This window comes from Lutra lutra, chromosome 1 (assembly GCF_902655055.1).
Source record: "Lutra lutra chromosome 1, mLutLut1.2, whole genome shotgun sequence".
In the NCBI taxonomy this organism is placed as follows: Eukaryota; Metazoa; Chordata; class Mammalia; order Carnivora; family Mustelidae; genus Lutra; species Lutra lutra.
The window spans coordinates 214,873,280-214,889,861 of record NC_062278.1 but is presented as its reverse complement, the minus strand read 5'-3'; the positions used below and the strand labels follow the sequence as shown (position 1 = coordinate 214,889,861).

Here is a 16,582-nt window from a genome sequence, read left to right as displayed (position 1 = left end):
TGAGCCCTAGGTGGTGCTCAGCCCTGGGCATGGAGCCGGCTTAAGTCTCTCTCTATCCCTGCCCCTCCTGCCCGCCCTTAAAAAAAAAATACACACACACACATATATATCTAAATAGATACATATGACTTAAACTTGTTTCTCAGCAAGCTGGGCCAGAGAAGGCAAGAAGGTAAGAGATGAGAACCGTAACACCTGGAAATGGCCTCAAGACCAGCTCTCAGGGGACCTGATGTTGATAACCAAAGATTAGATTAGGATAAACCCAGGCAGCTCCCACCAGCATCCATTAGCTGCACCCTTGTTTCAGACAACAGCATTCTTAAGTTATGATCTGAGAATCCTGTTGTTTAATGTGGCACCAGGAGTCTTACGGCTTTCTCGCCATTTATGTGTATGAAATGAGGGTAGGTGTGCCCCTGGAGGGTGTTTTCTATGTCAGGCTGGGTTCCAAGACAGGTCTCTGTGGCCTTCTTCCCCACTTCTTAGACTACTTCCTACGAAGGACCCCACGTTGGAGGACATACGGCACACACAGAAATCAGTTAGGGTTTTAACATTCTCCTAGCATGTGACAACATTTTTACTATTTTCTATTAATTGCTTTTAGTAAATATACACATGTAATTTAAGAGTAGTTATGTATTTTCACAAATGCATAACTGTAACACTCTCAAGATAGAGAACACTCCATCATCTCAAAAGAACACAGTCAATAGGTATTAACAGAAAAATATGTTTACTATACAAATTAGACTTTATATGAATAAAATCTAGAAAAGAAGAGAGTAACACTTCAGAGAACATTCTCAACCATAACAATCTAAATTTGTGGATACCTGAGGACTTGCAGGAAAATTTGAACCCATGCTGGATCTTTGATGTAGAACTCTGGAGCCAAGTGGAGAAGCCTACTGCTCAGACCCAATGGAAGTCAAGCAGTTGGCGGTGGTTTTGAGATTATTCTTGGTTTCCAGGAAAAAAAAAAAAAAGGAATAAGGAAAACAGGCTGGAAGCATGTGTCTGTGAAGGTCTATGCTTCTACCCACCTCCATACATGTGGCTAAAAAATGTGCCAGTCCTATTTCACTTCTGAATTCCAAGTTTTATGTAAATTAGGCTTTGGTAAATTCTAACATGAAACCATAAATGCAACAGATTCTAGGAACAGTAGTTTGCACGACGGACTTTGACATTAACAGCTTCAAGGAGGGTCATTTCCAACTCTAGATTTATTTTTCTATCTCACACAGGCCTCTATTCTTAATGTAACTCTATACTCCAAGTCCCAGCCATAACCAATGACAAAGAGCAAAGGACAAAAGAAGAAAATAATTCACGAGACTATAACGTATGATGAACTTTACATATTCACAACTGTATGGCAAATATTTAGGAAAACAGAATAAGGCTCTTCAGGCCAATGAGACGGGAGCTTTCTGTTAATAAAGAATTGCAGAATATAGAAATAATGACTAAAGCATACTGAGTACTTGCCCCACAGGAGGACACCAGGGAAAGGAAAATACGAAAGTATTATTTCTCAACATTCCTTTCCTTACATAATTTTAAATATAAAAATTAAGGGCGCCTGGGTGGCTCAGTAGGTTAAAGCCTCTGCCTTCGGCTCAGGTCATAATCCCAGGGTCCTGGGATCTGGGAGTCCTGGGATCGAGCCCCTCATCGGGCTCTCTGCTCAGCAGGGATCCCGCTTCCTCCTCTCTCTCTGCCTGCCTCTCTGCCTACTTGTGATCTCTGTTTGTCAAATAAATAAATAAAATCTTTAAATATATATATAAATATATATATATATATATATTTAAAGATAAATTAAACCCACTTGCATATTAGAAATACACTTCAATCATCCACGGACCCAACAGACTTCAAAATAAGAATATAAAAATGTTACTGAGGAAAAATTTACTTATTTAACTTGGGAACTCTTGCTTAAAAAGTACCTACATAATTATCTAGATCACTTCAGTATCTGCTTGTAAAAGTAAGTGGAAGTCCACAGTACAGAGAATTAAGAATTCTCCTCAATTCTGCCTGGGTGACTCAGTTGGTTAAGCCGCTGTCTTCGGCTCAGGTCATGATCCCAAGGTCCTGGAATCAAGTCCAACATCGGGCTCCTTGCTCAGCGGGGAACCTGCTTCTCTCTCTGCCTCTGCCTGCCACTCTGCCTGCTTGAGCTCTCTCTCTCTGACAAATAAATAAATAAAATCTTTTAAAAAAAAAAAGAATGAAAATCTGATAAAGACCATATGTGTATAACATTTATAATATTTCTTTAATGTTGTGAATTTTCATAAGTATTCTCCATAAATTCATGTTCACAAAGTTTACCCATATTCCTTCTTTCTTTCCCATATAATTTTTACACTACCTTTAAAATATCTGTAAAAAGTTTTTATTTTTTAGTCTATAGTATGAATCCAGGGAATAATCTAACATGATTTTCAGTGTCGTGGGACAAGTGAAGATTTCCTACATTGTTTACCATCAATGGAATTCTCTCTATTGACTTTTCTGGTAAGTTCTGAAGGAAACAGGACAACTGAAGGCTTTTCTACATTCCATACGTTTCTATAATTTCTCTCCAGTGTGCATGAAAGACTAAGCAACAAATGACAGCTTTCTTACATTCCTTATTTCCATAGACTTTGTCTCACATATGAGTTCTTTCATGATTTTGTAAAGAATGAATAAGACTGAAGGCTTTACAACAAATTTTACATCGATAAGGTTTCTCTCCAGTGTGAGTTCTTTCATGTGTTTGTAACGAACTGGGAGAAATAAATGCTTTCTTACATTTCTTACATTTATAAGGTCCATCTCCAGTGTGGATCACCATGTGTGATCGAACACCTGACCGAAAAATGAAGCCTTTCCCACATTCCTTACATTCATAAGGCTTTTCTCCAGTGTGAGTTCTTTCATGTTTTTGAACATAATAGTGACTGCTGAAGGCCTTACCACATAGTTTACATTCATAGCGTTTATCATCAGTATGCGATCTCTCATGTTTGCGTAAGTTACTTGAATATCTGAAGATTTTACCGCATTTTGTACATTCATAGGGTTTTTCTGCACTATGTGTCTTTTCATGTATTCGAAAGGACTGGGGACAACTGAAAGCTTTTCCACATTGCTTACATTCATATGGTTTGACTCCGGTGTGAGTTCTTTCATGAATTCGAAAGTAATTGGGACAACTAAAAGCTTTCCCACATTCCTTACACTTATAAGGTTTCTCCCCAGTATGAGTTCTTTCATGATTTCGAAGGGAACTGGGATAACGGAAAGCTTTACCACATTCCTTACATTCATGAGGCTTTCCTGAAGTATGAATTCTTCTGTGTTTTCCAAGGGACCTGGGAGAACTGAAAGCTTTACCACATTCCTTACATTCATAGGGCTTCACTCCACTGTGTGTCATTTCATGACTACGACAGTTTTTGGGACACCTGAAGGCTTTCCCACACTCTTTACATTTATAAAGTCCATCTCCACTTTGCTTGATCATGTATCTTCGAAATTTGGTAAGAGGATGAAAGGCTTTCCCACTTTCCTTACATTCATAGTGTTTCTCCCCATTATGACTTCTCTCGTGTTTACGTAAATTACTTGAATAACTGAAGGTTTTACCACATTTTGTACATTCCTTGGGCTTTTTTGCACTGTGTATCCTTTCATGTATTCGAAAGGACCTGAGACAACGGAAAGCTTTACCACATTGCTGACATTCACTAGGTTTCTCTCCAATATGAGTCCTTTCATGTTTACGTAAGTTACTTGAATAACTGAAGGTTTTGCCACATTTTGTACACTTGTAGGGCTTTTCCCCACTGTGTGCCCTTTCATGAATTTGAAAGTAATTGCGACAAATGAAAGCTTTCCCGCAGTGTTTACATTCATAGGGCCTCTGTCCAGTGTGTGTCCTTTCATGCATTCGGATGGATTGCCGATGCTTGAAGGATTTCCCACATTCCTTACATTTATAGGGCTTCTCTTCACATTCCTGATACTCATATGGTTTGTGTCCAGTGTGAGATCTCAAGTGCTTGTTAAAGGATGAATAACACATGAACACTTGTCCACACAAAGTACATTTACGTAGTTTTATTCTGGTAGGACTTTTCTTCTTCTGATTATGATATGGAATCTGGCTGAAGATTTCTTCATACTGACTACATTCTTTGCTTTTACGGAGTCTTTCTACCATTTGACTGCTGTAAAATATGAGAAGCATATTGTTAATAGGTTATTAATGATCTTATATTTATTAATTATGACAGTGACTTTTGTACCATCTTGAAGGAAAATTTGGTTTTCTGCATATTTTGATTGTTTGAAAATGAACATACTGAGAGCTTTTCAACAGGCCTCTATCTTAAGTATTATCAAAACAGTAATATTCATAAATGGTATTTCTACATGCAGTTTTCAGATACACCATTTTTCAGAAACTGTACATCTCAGTTACATGTGAGGAAAAAAAACTTTTGGCGAAATATCTTAAGGATCAATGAATTTAAAGGTGGGGTGATTTATTTGCTTGTTTTTAAAATTTCATGACATCTCTAGATTCTCTAATGAAACTCTGTTTTCTCGTGTGAATGCTACTCACCTTAGATCTGTCCCATGATTTTCATTCTGATCTTCACTGTCCTGGATATCCCATTTTTCCTCTGAACTGCAAACTAGAAAAAAGCAGTATAAATTATAAAAATTTATAGAAAAATTGTTAGGATTCTAGGTCCATGATGAGTTGTGACCACAGCAGGTTTATTAATGAAAATATTCCCATCCCATTTTTCTCCCCTAAAATAGCCCCGATGAGCAAGTTACACTGAATCTCTAATTGATTTAGCAAGTAAGAATGTCATCATCCTACCTATTGAGGCCAGGTTCCTGAAGGTTTCCTGCATCACATCTCTATAGAGTTTCTTCTGGGAGGGATCCAAGAGAGCCCACTCCTCCATGGTGAACTTCACAGTCACATCCTCAAAGGCCACTGAGTCCTGAATAATCCCATATATGTATATAGGATGGGTAAGACAGACCACTGAAGACTTATACTCAATTTATAAGCAGTTTACATATGACTTCCAGAGCCTAAGTGACCTGAGGGGCAAGGGTATTTCTTTCCTTCCTGTTCCAAAGGTGGGACATTGTAAGGATGATAGGGTTTTCTCACTCTAACACCAAATATGTGGTATTTGTTCCACAGCCACTTCTCCAATTCTATGTCACCAAACAGGTGTCCAACAATTCAGTTCTAATCTAAACTACCCAGAATTTAAGTCAGATTCATAGTTTAAGAAGTCAGTCCCACACACTGCCCCTACCTGTGATACCAACTACAAATGGGGAGCCAAGTTTACTATTTCAGTAGCCAATTACAAATTCACAGATTTCCGCTACACTCTGTCTTATCTGTTAATTTACTGAAATGATTTTGAGAAACTTAGCAAAATGCTTTATTTACCATTACCAGTTTACTGTAAAGCATATAACCCAGGAACAGAGAAAAGCTGCAATGCATAGGACAAGTTAAGGCAGTGGTATGGGTAAGGGGAATGGAAAACAGGGTGTGCAGAGCTCCTCCCTCACCATGGACACACCAACCTCCCAGCACCTGGGTGGACTCACCCTTGCACAAACTGTCAGAATTCCATCTTTAAGAATTTTGATGGAGGTTTCATTACATGGGCACAATTTATTAAATCACTGGCCACTGGTAATTAACCCAATTTCCAGTTCCTGTCCTATACCCAGGAGCTGGGAGCTACAGCTCAACATTCTAAACATTTAATCAAAGCTTGCTATTTTAGGGGGCACCTGGGTGGCTCAGCTGGTTGGGTGTCTGCTTCCGGCTCAGGTCATAATCCCAGGGTCCCAGGCTCTAGCCCCACTCAGGCTCTCTGCTCAGCGTGGAGTCTGCTTCTCCCTCTCCATCTGCTCTTTCCTCTGCTCACTCACTCTCTCTCTCTCTCTCTCTCCCTCTCAAATAATATTAAAAAAAAAAAAACAACTTGCTATTTCAGGTATCCAAAACCCCATGATAAAAGCTACCTAGAGGGACGCCTGGGTGGCTCAGTTGGTTAAGCGGCTGCCTTCGGCTCAGGTCATGATCCCAGCGTCCTGGGATCGAGTCCCACATCGGGCTCCTTGCTGGGCAGGGAACCTGCTTCTCCCTCTGCCTCTGCCTGCCTCTCTGTCTGCCTGTGCTCGCTCGCTCTCTCTCCCTCTGTCCCTGACAAATAAATAAATAAAATCTTTAAAAAAAAGAAAAAAAGCTACCTAGAAAGTGGCCAAGAGGTGCCTCATTAGACAAAACACACTCATTCACAATTAATATTCAAGTAATTTAAAGGGATTCAAGAGGATTTTGCTAGGAACTGAGGACACTTACCATACTTCTTTCTCATTATATTATAGTAGGGCAAGCCCAGGGACAAGGGCCCACTAAAAAGACTGACAGCAAATCACTGAGGTAAAAGAATGCCTCCCCACTGGCCCCATGTACCTCTACATCAACTGGGATCTTATTTAATGTAAGTGCACAATTTGGGGAAAAAAACAACATGCTTTCTGGTAACCTCAGGGTGAAGGCAAGAATGTCCCCTCTCACTACACTTAAATGACATTATACTGGAATTCTTAACTAATACACTCAGACAAGGGCAATAAAAGGTAAATAACAAAAAATGAAAGGTAAACATTTGGGGAAGCAAGAAATAAAACTGTCTTTGTACCATGACAAGATTGTCAATTGAGGGGCACCTGGGTGGCTCAGTCATTAAGCATCTGCCTTCGGCTCAGGTCATGATTCCAGGGTCCTGGGGATCGAGCCCCACATCAGGCTCCCTGTTCAGCAGGAAGCTTGCTTCTCCCTCTCCCACTCTCCCTGCTTGTGTTCCCTTTCTCGCTGTCTCTCTCTCTGTCAAATAAATAAATAAAATCTTTAAAAAAAAAAAAGATTATCAATTGAGAAAATGAAAAAAATTCCAAATAACAAAGAAAACCCCACAAACCAAGAGCAAAAATAAAAGATAAAAAGCTAAGGGAGCCTGGGTGGCTCAGTTGAATGAGCATCTGTCCAACTTTTGGGTCACGGGATCAGGCCCATGGGGCTCCACTCCCAGCAGGGAGCCTGCTTTTCTCCCTCTGCCCTTCCCCTCCCCTTGCTTGCACTCTCTCTCTCTCTAAAATAAATAAATCAGGGCGCCTGGGTGGCTCAGTAGGTTAAGCCTCTGCCTGTCGCAGAGGCTCTCTGCTCAGCGGGGAGCCTGCTTCCCTCTCTGTCTCTGCCTGCCTCTCTGCCTGCTTGTGATCTCTCTGTCAAATGAATAAATAAAATCTTTTTTATTTTTTATTTTTTTTTAAGATTTTTTTTATTCATTTGTCAGAGAGAGAGAGGGAGAGGGAGCGAGCACAGGCAGACAGAATGGCAGGCAGAGGCAGAGGGAGAAACAGGCTCCCTGCCGAGCAAGGAGCCCGATGTAGGACTCGATCCCAGGACGCTGGGATCATGACCTGAGCCGAAGGCAGCTGCTTAACCAACTGAGCCACCCAGGCGTCCCAATAAAATCTTTTTTAAAAATAAAAAAATCTTTTTTAAAAATAATTTTAAAAGTTAAGGGGCACCCAGGTGGCTCAGTTGGTCAGGTGTCTGCCTTCAGCCTAGGTTGGGATCCCAGCATCCTGAGATCAAGCTCCGCATCAGGTCACCTGCTCAGCAGGAAGTCTGCTTCTCCCTTTCCCTCTGCATCTCCCCCCACTTTTGCTCTCTCACGTGTGCATTATCTCTCTCAAATAAATAAATAAAATCTTTTTTAAAGAAAGTGAATATTTGGGTGCCTGGCTGACTCAGTTAATAGAGTGTACAACACTTAATCTTAGGTCGTGAGTTCAAGCCGCACATTGGGCATGGGGCCTACTTAAAAAAATAATAAATATGTAAAAAGTTGGGGTGCCTGAGTGACTCAGTTGATTAAATGTCTGCCTTTGGCTCAGGTCATGATCCCAGGGTCCTGGGATCAAGCCCTGTATCCATCTCCTTGCTCAGTGGGGGCCTGCTTCTCCCTCTCCCTTGGCCTGCCACTCGCCCAGTTTGTGCACGCTCTCTCTCTCTCTCTCTCTCTCAAATGAATGAATAAAATCTTTAGAAAAATTATATGAAGTTAATATAGAAAGGCAATTGCTTTCCTACAGATCTACACAAATACAGTGAACTCATCTTTGACAAAGAACCAAAGGTAACTCAATGGAAACAGTTTTTCCAAGAAATAATGCCAAAAGAACTAGACATCCACATGCAAAAAATTTTTTTTAAATCTACAGACTTTATACCTTTCACAAAAGTTAACTCAAATTTGATCATAGATCTTAGTATAAATTGTTAATTTCAACACTCCTGAAAGATAAGACAGTTGAAAATCCTGGTGATGTGGTGTTTGGTGACTAATTTTCTGAAAAACACAACAACAAACATTTCATTACAGTGAAAAACTACTCAGTGAAACAGAAGTTAACAGAATGAAAACACAAGCCATAGTCTGGCAGAAAATCTTTCAAAATCACTTATCTGATAAAGGACTGGTATTGAACACAAGCAAAATATTCTTAAAAGGCAATAAAAGGAAACAATCCAAATGAAGATGGGAAAATATCTAAACACATCCCTCATCAGTGATATATAGACAGCAAATAAGCACATGAAAACAATTTCAAAATCATATCTCATTAGGAAGTTGCACATAAAAAGAACAATGAGAGGGGCACCTGGGTGGCTCAGTGGGTTAAAGCCTCTGCCTTTGGCTCGGGTCATGATCCCAGGGTCCTGGGATCGAGTCGCACATCGGGCTCTCTGCTCAGCAGGGAGCCTGCTTTTCTTCCTCTCTCTGCCTGCCTCTCTGCCTACTTGTGATCTCTGTCTGTCAAATAAATAAATAAAAATCTTTAAAAAAAATTTTTAAAAATAAAAATTTAAAAAAGAACAATGAGGTATCACCAGTTGCTTATTACAATGGCTAAATATCATGAGAACATCAAACCAACTTCATTGCTGGTGGAAACGGAAAATGGTAAACCTACATTGGAAGAAAGGCAGTTTTTTAACACTAAGCCTACATTTGCCATACTATGCAGCAATTACGTGTTACAAATGTACACAAATGAATTTAAAACTTATGTTCATAAAAATCCTACATGTGAATGTTTACAGGAGCTTTATGGACACTTGTCATGACTTACATGGAACCAAGATAATTTCAATAGGTGAGCTGATAAAAAAAAATATCACTGGTATATCCACTGGATGAAATATTTTACAGTGACGAGAGAAATCAGGTTATCAAACAAAAAGACAAGAGGACAGTTAAAAGTCATATTCTAAGTGAAAGAAAACTATATAACAAGGCTACACACTATGATTCCAATCATAGAGCATTTCCCAGAAAAGAGAAAGTTAAAAGGCATCAAAAGATCTTTGGTTACTTGGGCTTTGGGGTGGGAGGAAGGGGTGAATGACCAGGTAGAGAACAGGAGATTTTCAAGAGAGTGAAAGTATTCTATAGAATACAAAAATAACAGACAGGGGTGCCTGGGTGGCTCAGTGGGTTAAGCCTCTGCCTCTGGCCTGGATCATGATCTCAGGGTCCTGGGATCGAGCCCCATGTCGGGCTCTCTGCTCAGCAGGGAGCCTGCTTCCCCCACCCCTACCTGCTGCTGCTCTGCCTACTTGTGATCTCTGTGTCAAATAAATAAAATCTTGAAAAAAAATGACAGAGACAAGTCATTTCACATTAGTTGAGGTCCTGAGATTATACAACACAGAGTCAACCTTAATATATGGACTTCATGCACTAAAGTTGGTTCAACAAATGTAACAAATGTATTACAACAATACAAGATATAAAATATAGGACAATCTGTGTCCAGGCAGAGGGGTTTTATGGGAAGTCTCTGTACTTTCCGATTAAATTTTCTGTAAACCTGGGGCGCCTGGGTGGCTCAGTGGGTTAAGCCGCTGCCTTCGGCGCAGGTCATGATCCCAGGTCCTGGGTTCGAGCCCCACATCGGGCTTTCTGCTCAGCAGGGAGCCTGCTTCCTCCTCTCTCTCTGCCTGCCTCTCTGCCTACTTGTGATTTCTCTCTGTCAAATAAATAAATAAAATCTTAAAAAAAAATAAAATAAAAAAATTTTCTGTAAACCTAACTTCTCTTAAAAAAAAAGTCTACTAGGAAAAGAAAAAGAGACACATTAATATTCACACCTGATAACTGATCCATGTGAGGCAGACCATCTTTCATTCAATGTATTTCAACTTACTTCAGTAAGCCATTATGATGCTTTATGAAGTCTGCACCCTGAGACTTGGAAGAGAGGAGAAACTTCCAGTGAATGCCTATAAGAGTGCCCAGCACAGTGTATTTTGAGAAGTGAAATGAGTGCCTTTGTTACTATCAGTAACATCTGGACTTAGACATCGATTACATGGCTCCTGGCAAGGCCTTGTGTTCTGGCCTTAATATACATATAGACAAGTGTTACTTTTATTTATATTGGGGATAGTGGAGACATAGGATTCCTAGAGTTCTTTCACCCCAGCAGGGCAACTCAGAGAGTCACTCCAGACTAGTGAACAGGTGAAGATGGTGTCAACCGTCAACTGGTGCTAAGATCACTGACTGATGTACGGTAAGCTGTGATGACCCTCTGGTCTGATCCAATTCAGACATAAGAAGCAGCAGTTCTGCCTAAACTCCATTATGTACAAATGTGGTGATGTCATACCTAAAGTCTATGAACTCCCATTGCTTTGCACTCAGATACTCCTATGGAGCTCCCCAGAGAGCCCGGGGTCTGGGAAAGGGGGGACTTCCTCCAACACCATGGCATCTTGCAAAAGACTGCAAAAGAGGGCCATGCTCTCCTGTACCTGGCTATCCCAAATCCACGGTTTGCCCCATGTCTCAAGCTGGTCAAAGAGCAGCCTTTTTCAAGGCCATCATGGGTAACTCCAGGAGGCATGAAAGGAGGTCAAGGAAGCACTCAAGTGAAGAAGTCTGTGGACACTACCAGTGCCAATTCAATGGCAGTTTCAAGAATCTCCAGCCTTTTGAGGTACTGGTACCCACTGTAATAGCATAAATGGGTTCAAGTAAAATTTGTAAACAAGAAATGTTTCCTCTGGAACACAGTAGATGTGAGTGCTGCTGGGAGAACAGCTATTTCCTCGAGATGTTAGAGAGGGGAGGTGTCACATTATCAAACAATTTTTAGTAAAATAACAAGGTTGACCAGGCCTCACATTTATGCATGACAATGCCCCATCCACATTTTGCTAGCTCCTTTTCTCAATGTTTGTCTCCCTAGTATGTCCTCAGGGGAGGAGATCATTAATGGGGCACCTGTGTTCTTGGAGAAGCCCGAATGCAGTTCAGATGACTGTTTGGGAGGGCAAAACTGTTGAAGATCCATGAGGATAACCCAGGAAAGGTGTACTTCAAGATGAAGGCCACTGCCTGCTGCGAGGCTTTTGAGAAAAGCACTGACCTGAACAGACCCCACCCAGTCTGGGACAGCAGGGTATTTACCCTGTTGTTGATTGGTTGAATCAATAATTTCCCTGAAGTTGGGGACTGGGTATAGAGGTCCACTGGGTGTGACCACAGTTAGAGTTACACAGTTGTGGCAATCCACTGTGAGGTGTCATTTAGTTGTTCCAGATAAAATAAGTCAAAATCAGCTTTTCACCAAAGGAGAAGCACTGGGAATAATCAACCCTTCACTGAACAGGTTTTGTATATGGTTTCGATCCTTCAAGGGGCCATATGAACTACTGTTAGAGGGTACAGTGCAAGAGGTCTCATTTTTGTGAAGACAAGTTGTAAGTGACAAGGACAAACATCAGTAAGAATAATATACACTTGCGGGGCGCCTGGGTGGCTCAGTGGGTTAAGCCGCTGCCTTCGGCTCAGGTCATGATCTGGGAGTCCTGGGATCGAGCCCCTCATCGGGCTCTCTGCTCAGCAGGGAGCCTGCTTCCTCCTCTCTCTCTGCCTGCCTCTCTGCCTCCTTGTGATCTCTCTGTCAAATAAATAAATAAAATCTTTTAAAAAAAAAAGAATAATATACACTTGCAACTGCTTCTTGGATATAGGAGGCTCAAGAAATGATCAAAACTCTGTATTTGGGGGTGGCTGGGCTTAATAGTGCTGGAAGGAACTCAGATAGGTTCACGGTGATTTTCTTAAGTTACACTCCCTATCTTACAAATTTATTTTATTTTATTTTCTAAAGATTTTTTTTTTTTTTTTTGACAGAGAGAGAGATCACAAGTAGGCAGAGCGACAGGCAGAGAGAGAGAGGAGGAAGCAGGGAGCCTGATGCAGGGCTCAATCCTAGGACCCTGGGATCATGACCTGAGCTGAAGGCAGAGGCTTAACCCACTAAGCCACCCAGGCGCCCCAATTTATTGTAAATATATATATAAACTTGGGGCGCCTGGGTGGCTCAGTCACTTGAGCATCTGACTCTTGGTTTTTGGCTCAGATCATGATCTCATGGTCCTTAGCTCTAGCCCCATATCAGGTTCTGTGCTCAGTGTGAAGCTGGTTTGTCCCTCTCCCTCCACTCCTTCCCTCTCCCTCTCCCTCTCTCTCCGGAATAAATAAAATCTTTAAATAAATAAATAAATATGTATATATATATATGTATATATATGTATATATATGTATATATATATGTATATATATGTATATATATGTATATATACGTATGTATGTGTATATATATATATACGTATGTATATATATATATGAATTTATGTATATTATAGTATTTAACAGTCTTGGTTTCATTTTAACTTTGTATACAGGAAATCATTTTAAGATATAATTCCTTTAAACACTAGAGGTTACAAAAATGTAAACCATTTGTATGGTTTATGAAAATTTTCAGATGTCTAACTAGCAGGACATGGGGCACCCCAGTCTGTCCATCCCCTACATCACATGCAGGCTATTTTTCAGGAATAAGTAGCATATTACTTACATTAGGGGTTTGAGTTGAGCACCTTACATGCACTGGGTTTTCAAATATTTACCTAAGCTTTGGGCAGTTTTTCTTACATCAATTAAAATAGGAATTCAATTGCTTTAGCCTGTTGAATGTCACTATTCTCTAGGGGCATGGACATGCTCTAACTGATCCAAAAATGAAAAATGACCTTAAGAAAACCTAACTGAGTGCCTCTCACGTCTTGAAGTTCTCCTGTCTATAGAGAACACAAATTCTATCTAGTTCCACAATTTTCTTGCTTTCCCACTCTATCTCTCAATCAACTCACAATTCCAGAGCCCAAGTGCTTAAAGAAACTAGAGCCAAAGGGCTGTACTATTTAATCACTAAAGGAACCCAAAGTAAAGAAATATAAGGATCCGCACATATGAGCGGCCTGCTTCCCACGGGACAGAAGGAAAGCCACATTCAGAAAGTTTCACATTCTAGGAGCACCTGGCTGACTCAGTGGGTAGAGTATGTGACTCCTGATCTTGGGATGGTGAGCTCAAACCCCACCTTGGGCGTAGAGCTTACTTAAAAAAAAAAAAATCCAAATTCTAGACTCTCCTGGTGGAGACAGAAGCCCTGGAATGGGTCAGTATATGGAAGGAATGATAACAGACACGTGAGCAGCCACCGGAATGAACCCTGGGAACTTCACACACATGCAGGGGAGGTGATCCGGGAAGAAAAACTGGGCATTATGTACTTCCCCTTGAAGGCTCAAGGGGGTCAGAGCTTAGAGACACCGTCCTGAGGACTCTGCCTGCCACTGACATTGCTTTGCACCACCAGTGATATCTTTAATGACATAAACTCAATGTCTGAACAATCCAGCAAATCACTCAAACCAGTGTTTATGTGGAAAGGAAGAGAAAAAAAAAATGTAGAGCACTTTACTGGCTCAATAAGAAACCTCACAAGTATGGACTGCAGTCACAAAAATAAATAAATAATAAGATGTTAATTATTAACAGAACAACTTGTTTTATAAACTACTAATAATAGTTGAACACTATAGGTCTGCAAGTCTAAGCCTTGGAAATCCATTTGAACTCATTCCAAATTAGAGAACAGACCTCAGAGTATCAGTAACATACTCAAGGGAGGAAAAAAGTAAAAAATAATAATACCTGCAGGGTAACACTAGAATTTTTTTTCCTGAACTCACCCCTTTCCTGACTCTTTGGAAATATTTTAGTTTTTCACGATGTATGGATTAAATAAACTTTTATTCATTGAAAAATCTGAGACTAAAGTTCATTGAATAAATCGTTTAAAGGTGACAAACTGAGGGGCACCTGGGTGGCTCAGACAGTTAAACATCTGCCTTTGGCTCGGGATGATCCCGGGGTCCTGGGACCCAGCCCCACATCGGGCTCCCGGCTCGGCGGGGGAGCCTGCTTCTCCCTCTGCCTACTGCTCCGCCTGCTTGTGTTCTCTCTCTCTCTCTCTGTCAAATTTAAAAAAAAAAAAAAAAAAGTGACAAACCGAAGGAAGGACCGTGCTGACAGGACAGGTCACCCAGGAAAGTTTCAAAGAGGAACCTCCAGCCGAAGGACTTCCCATAGGATCACTGTGCCTAAGAACGACCCTGGAAGGAGGGGCACAAGGATTTCATACAACGTTGTTCCAGGTCATTATTAGCTATTTTTCTCTTCCGTAAAATATCCAGGAACAAAAACTAAACCCGTTTAAAAGCGCCATCCACTAAGAGCAGGAAAAAATGATAAATAATTGGAAATACTCGGTCTGTTTGAAATGCACCATGAAGGACGAATAGCTAGTTCCTAGTGACGCTGTGAATTGGAAATGGTAAGTGGGCCAGGAGGGATCTGGAAATTTACGCAACGACTGCCAGTCCTAGGGAGAGCTGGGCGTGGGGTGGAGGGGGGTGCGGGTGCCGCGACAGGATCGTGGATTTCCCGCAATTTTGGGAAACTCAGGAGAAACGAGGTCCCCTCTGAAAAGAAAGGAAGGGCTGAAGACCCCACAGACCATGGCACCTCCCGAGCACGAACTCCAGGGAGCCAGTCACGATCGTCCCCGGTCACCGGGGGTCACCGCACAATGTGGGGAGACGCGGAGCTGCGGGAGCAGAGCCGTCCACAGGGCGGAAGTTGCCGGGCGCAGGGACGGGACAGGACGCCGGGGTCCCGGCTGCGGGCCCAGGCCGCGCGCGGGAGGAGACTGAGGTCCGAGCGGCGCCACGGACCGACTCGAGTCACAGACTTCAGAGTTCTCCTCAGGGAGGCCAGCTCGCGCCCGACGCCGTCTCCGGGCTGTTCCACCCGGTACTCCGCCCCCCGGTCTGGAAGCCCCGGCCGGCACACTCACCATCTCTAGCTTTCCGGGGTCTCCCGGCGTTCTGCTTACGATTTCGGGGAAGGTACAGGTCTAAGAAAGACAGAAACCCGGGAAGGGCGACCTGGAAGCTCTGAGGACAAGGACCCCCGATCCCAACAATGGCGGGAGCCAGAACCTCCCGCGGAGTGACTGCGGAGCATCGCCCCGCCCACCTGCCCTGACGTCTCCCCTGATTGGACAGGTGGCGAGGCCCACCCACCCCCTCCCTCGGGAGTGACAGCTGGCCAGAGGGGAGATGTCTGGGGAACCGCGGTGGAAACTCGTTCTCTCCCGGGATTTTTACTTTGGAGGGTAATGCGGACCGTAGTCGTGGAACTTGACCCTTCTTCACAAATACGGAACCTTAGGAGTCACCTGGCTCCATTTTGATTATATGAAAGCGTTGGGTCTTCCACGCGACACTTCCCCATCCTTACTTCACAGTTTAAAAATCCTATTGCCCCCCCCCCCCCCCCCCCCGTCCAAAAAATCCTATTGCCTACCAAGCACCAGGCTGTGGTGGGAAGTTGGAACCCCAGGCCCAGGTGGGTGCAGGAACTTTTCTAAAACCATCACAAGTTGTAAACTGTATTGACTAAATTCTCTGGTATACTTTTTACACTGAAAAGACATTTACGTTAGATCACTGTTTGAATGTATCCTGAGAGAATTGTGCTAGATAAAAGTTATAAAACCTATACGGTAATTCGATTACTGTTTGGACTCAAATAACAAGAAACAAGAAAAGGTTACATAAATATAGGATGTTGTTTGAAAGTATTAATATGCTTAAGAGATTGGATTGCAAAACTCTTAAAGCATTTTCCACTTATTTGAGGAACTATGGGGGGAGCATTTTTTTTTATCATTTTACTTTATGTTATTTTTCATCATGATAAATGTACTCTTTTATCCCCATCCCCTGTTTCCCCCATGCCCTCACCCATCTCCCCTCTGGTAACCATCAATTTGTTCTTCATACTAAAGAGTCTGCTTCTTGGTTCGTCTTTCTCTCTTTTTCCTTTGCTTGTTTGTTTTGTTTCTTAAATTCCACATATAAATGAAATCATATGGTATTTGTCTTTCTCTGACTGACTTATTTCACTTAGCATTATACTCTCTAGTTCCATCTATGTTGTTGTAAATGGCAAGAGCTCAT

The 16,582-nt window shown here is 41.9% G+C and overlaps 1 protein-coding gene across 3 annotated transcripts; it reads right to left on the bottom strand.

Annotated features, from left to right (window-relative positions):
• Positions 1-2,241: 2,241 nt before the first annotated feature.
• Positions 2,242-15,552, bottom strand: LOC125084326 (zinc finger protein 709-like). Of its 3 annotated transcripts, none has more exons than XM_047701513.1 (5): positions 15,415-15,531; positions 14,569-14,671; positions 4,901-5,027; positions 4,634-4,706; positions 2,242-4,235 (listed from the first exon to the last, which is right to left on the bottom strand). In XM_047701513.1, the coding sequence occupies exons 2-5, from the start codon at positions 14,644-14,646 to the stop codon at positions 2,672-2,674; spliced, it is 1,842 nt and encodes a 613-aa protein (XP_047557469.1). In that variant the 5' UTR covers positions 14,647-14,671; positions 15,415-15,531; the 3' UTR covers positions 2,242-2,671. The 3 variants fall into 3 exon arrangements, with proteins under 3 accessions (XP_047557469.1, XP_047557492.1, XP_047557481.1); XM_047701536.1 differs by lacking the exon at positions 14,569-14,671 and adding an exon at positions 10,952-11,149 and having other exon boundaries at positions 2,243-4,235; positions 15,415-15,495; XM_047701525.1 differs by lacking the exon at positions 14,569-14,671 and having other exon boundaries at positions 2,244-4,235; positions 15,415-15,552.
• Between the last annotated feature and the right edge of the window lie 1,030 nt (positions 15,553-16,582).

What these genes read in the sequence shown, in the direction of transcription:
- LOC125084326 (XM_047701513.1), bottom strand. Translation starts at nt 14,646, where the DNA reads ATGGGAAGTCCTTCGGCTGGAGGTTCCTCTTTGAAACTTTCCTGGGTG. An exon ending in CAGGAACCTGGCCTCAATAG is followed by an intron (nt 4,707 to 4,900) that starts GTAGGATGATGA and finishes GCTTTTTTCTAG; the next exon opens with TTTGCAGTTCAGAGGAAAAA. An exon ending in AATCATGGGACAGATCTAAG is followed by an intron (nt 4,236 to 4,633) that starts GTGAGTAGCATT and finishes CATATTTTACAG; the next exon opens with CAGTCAAATGGTAGAAAGAC.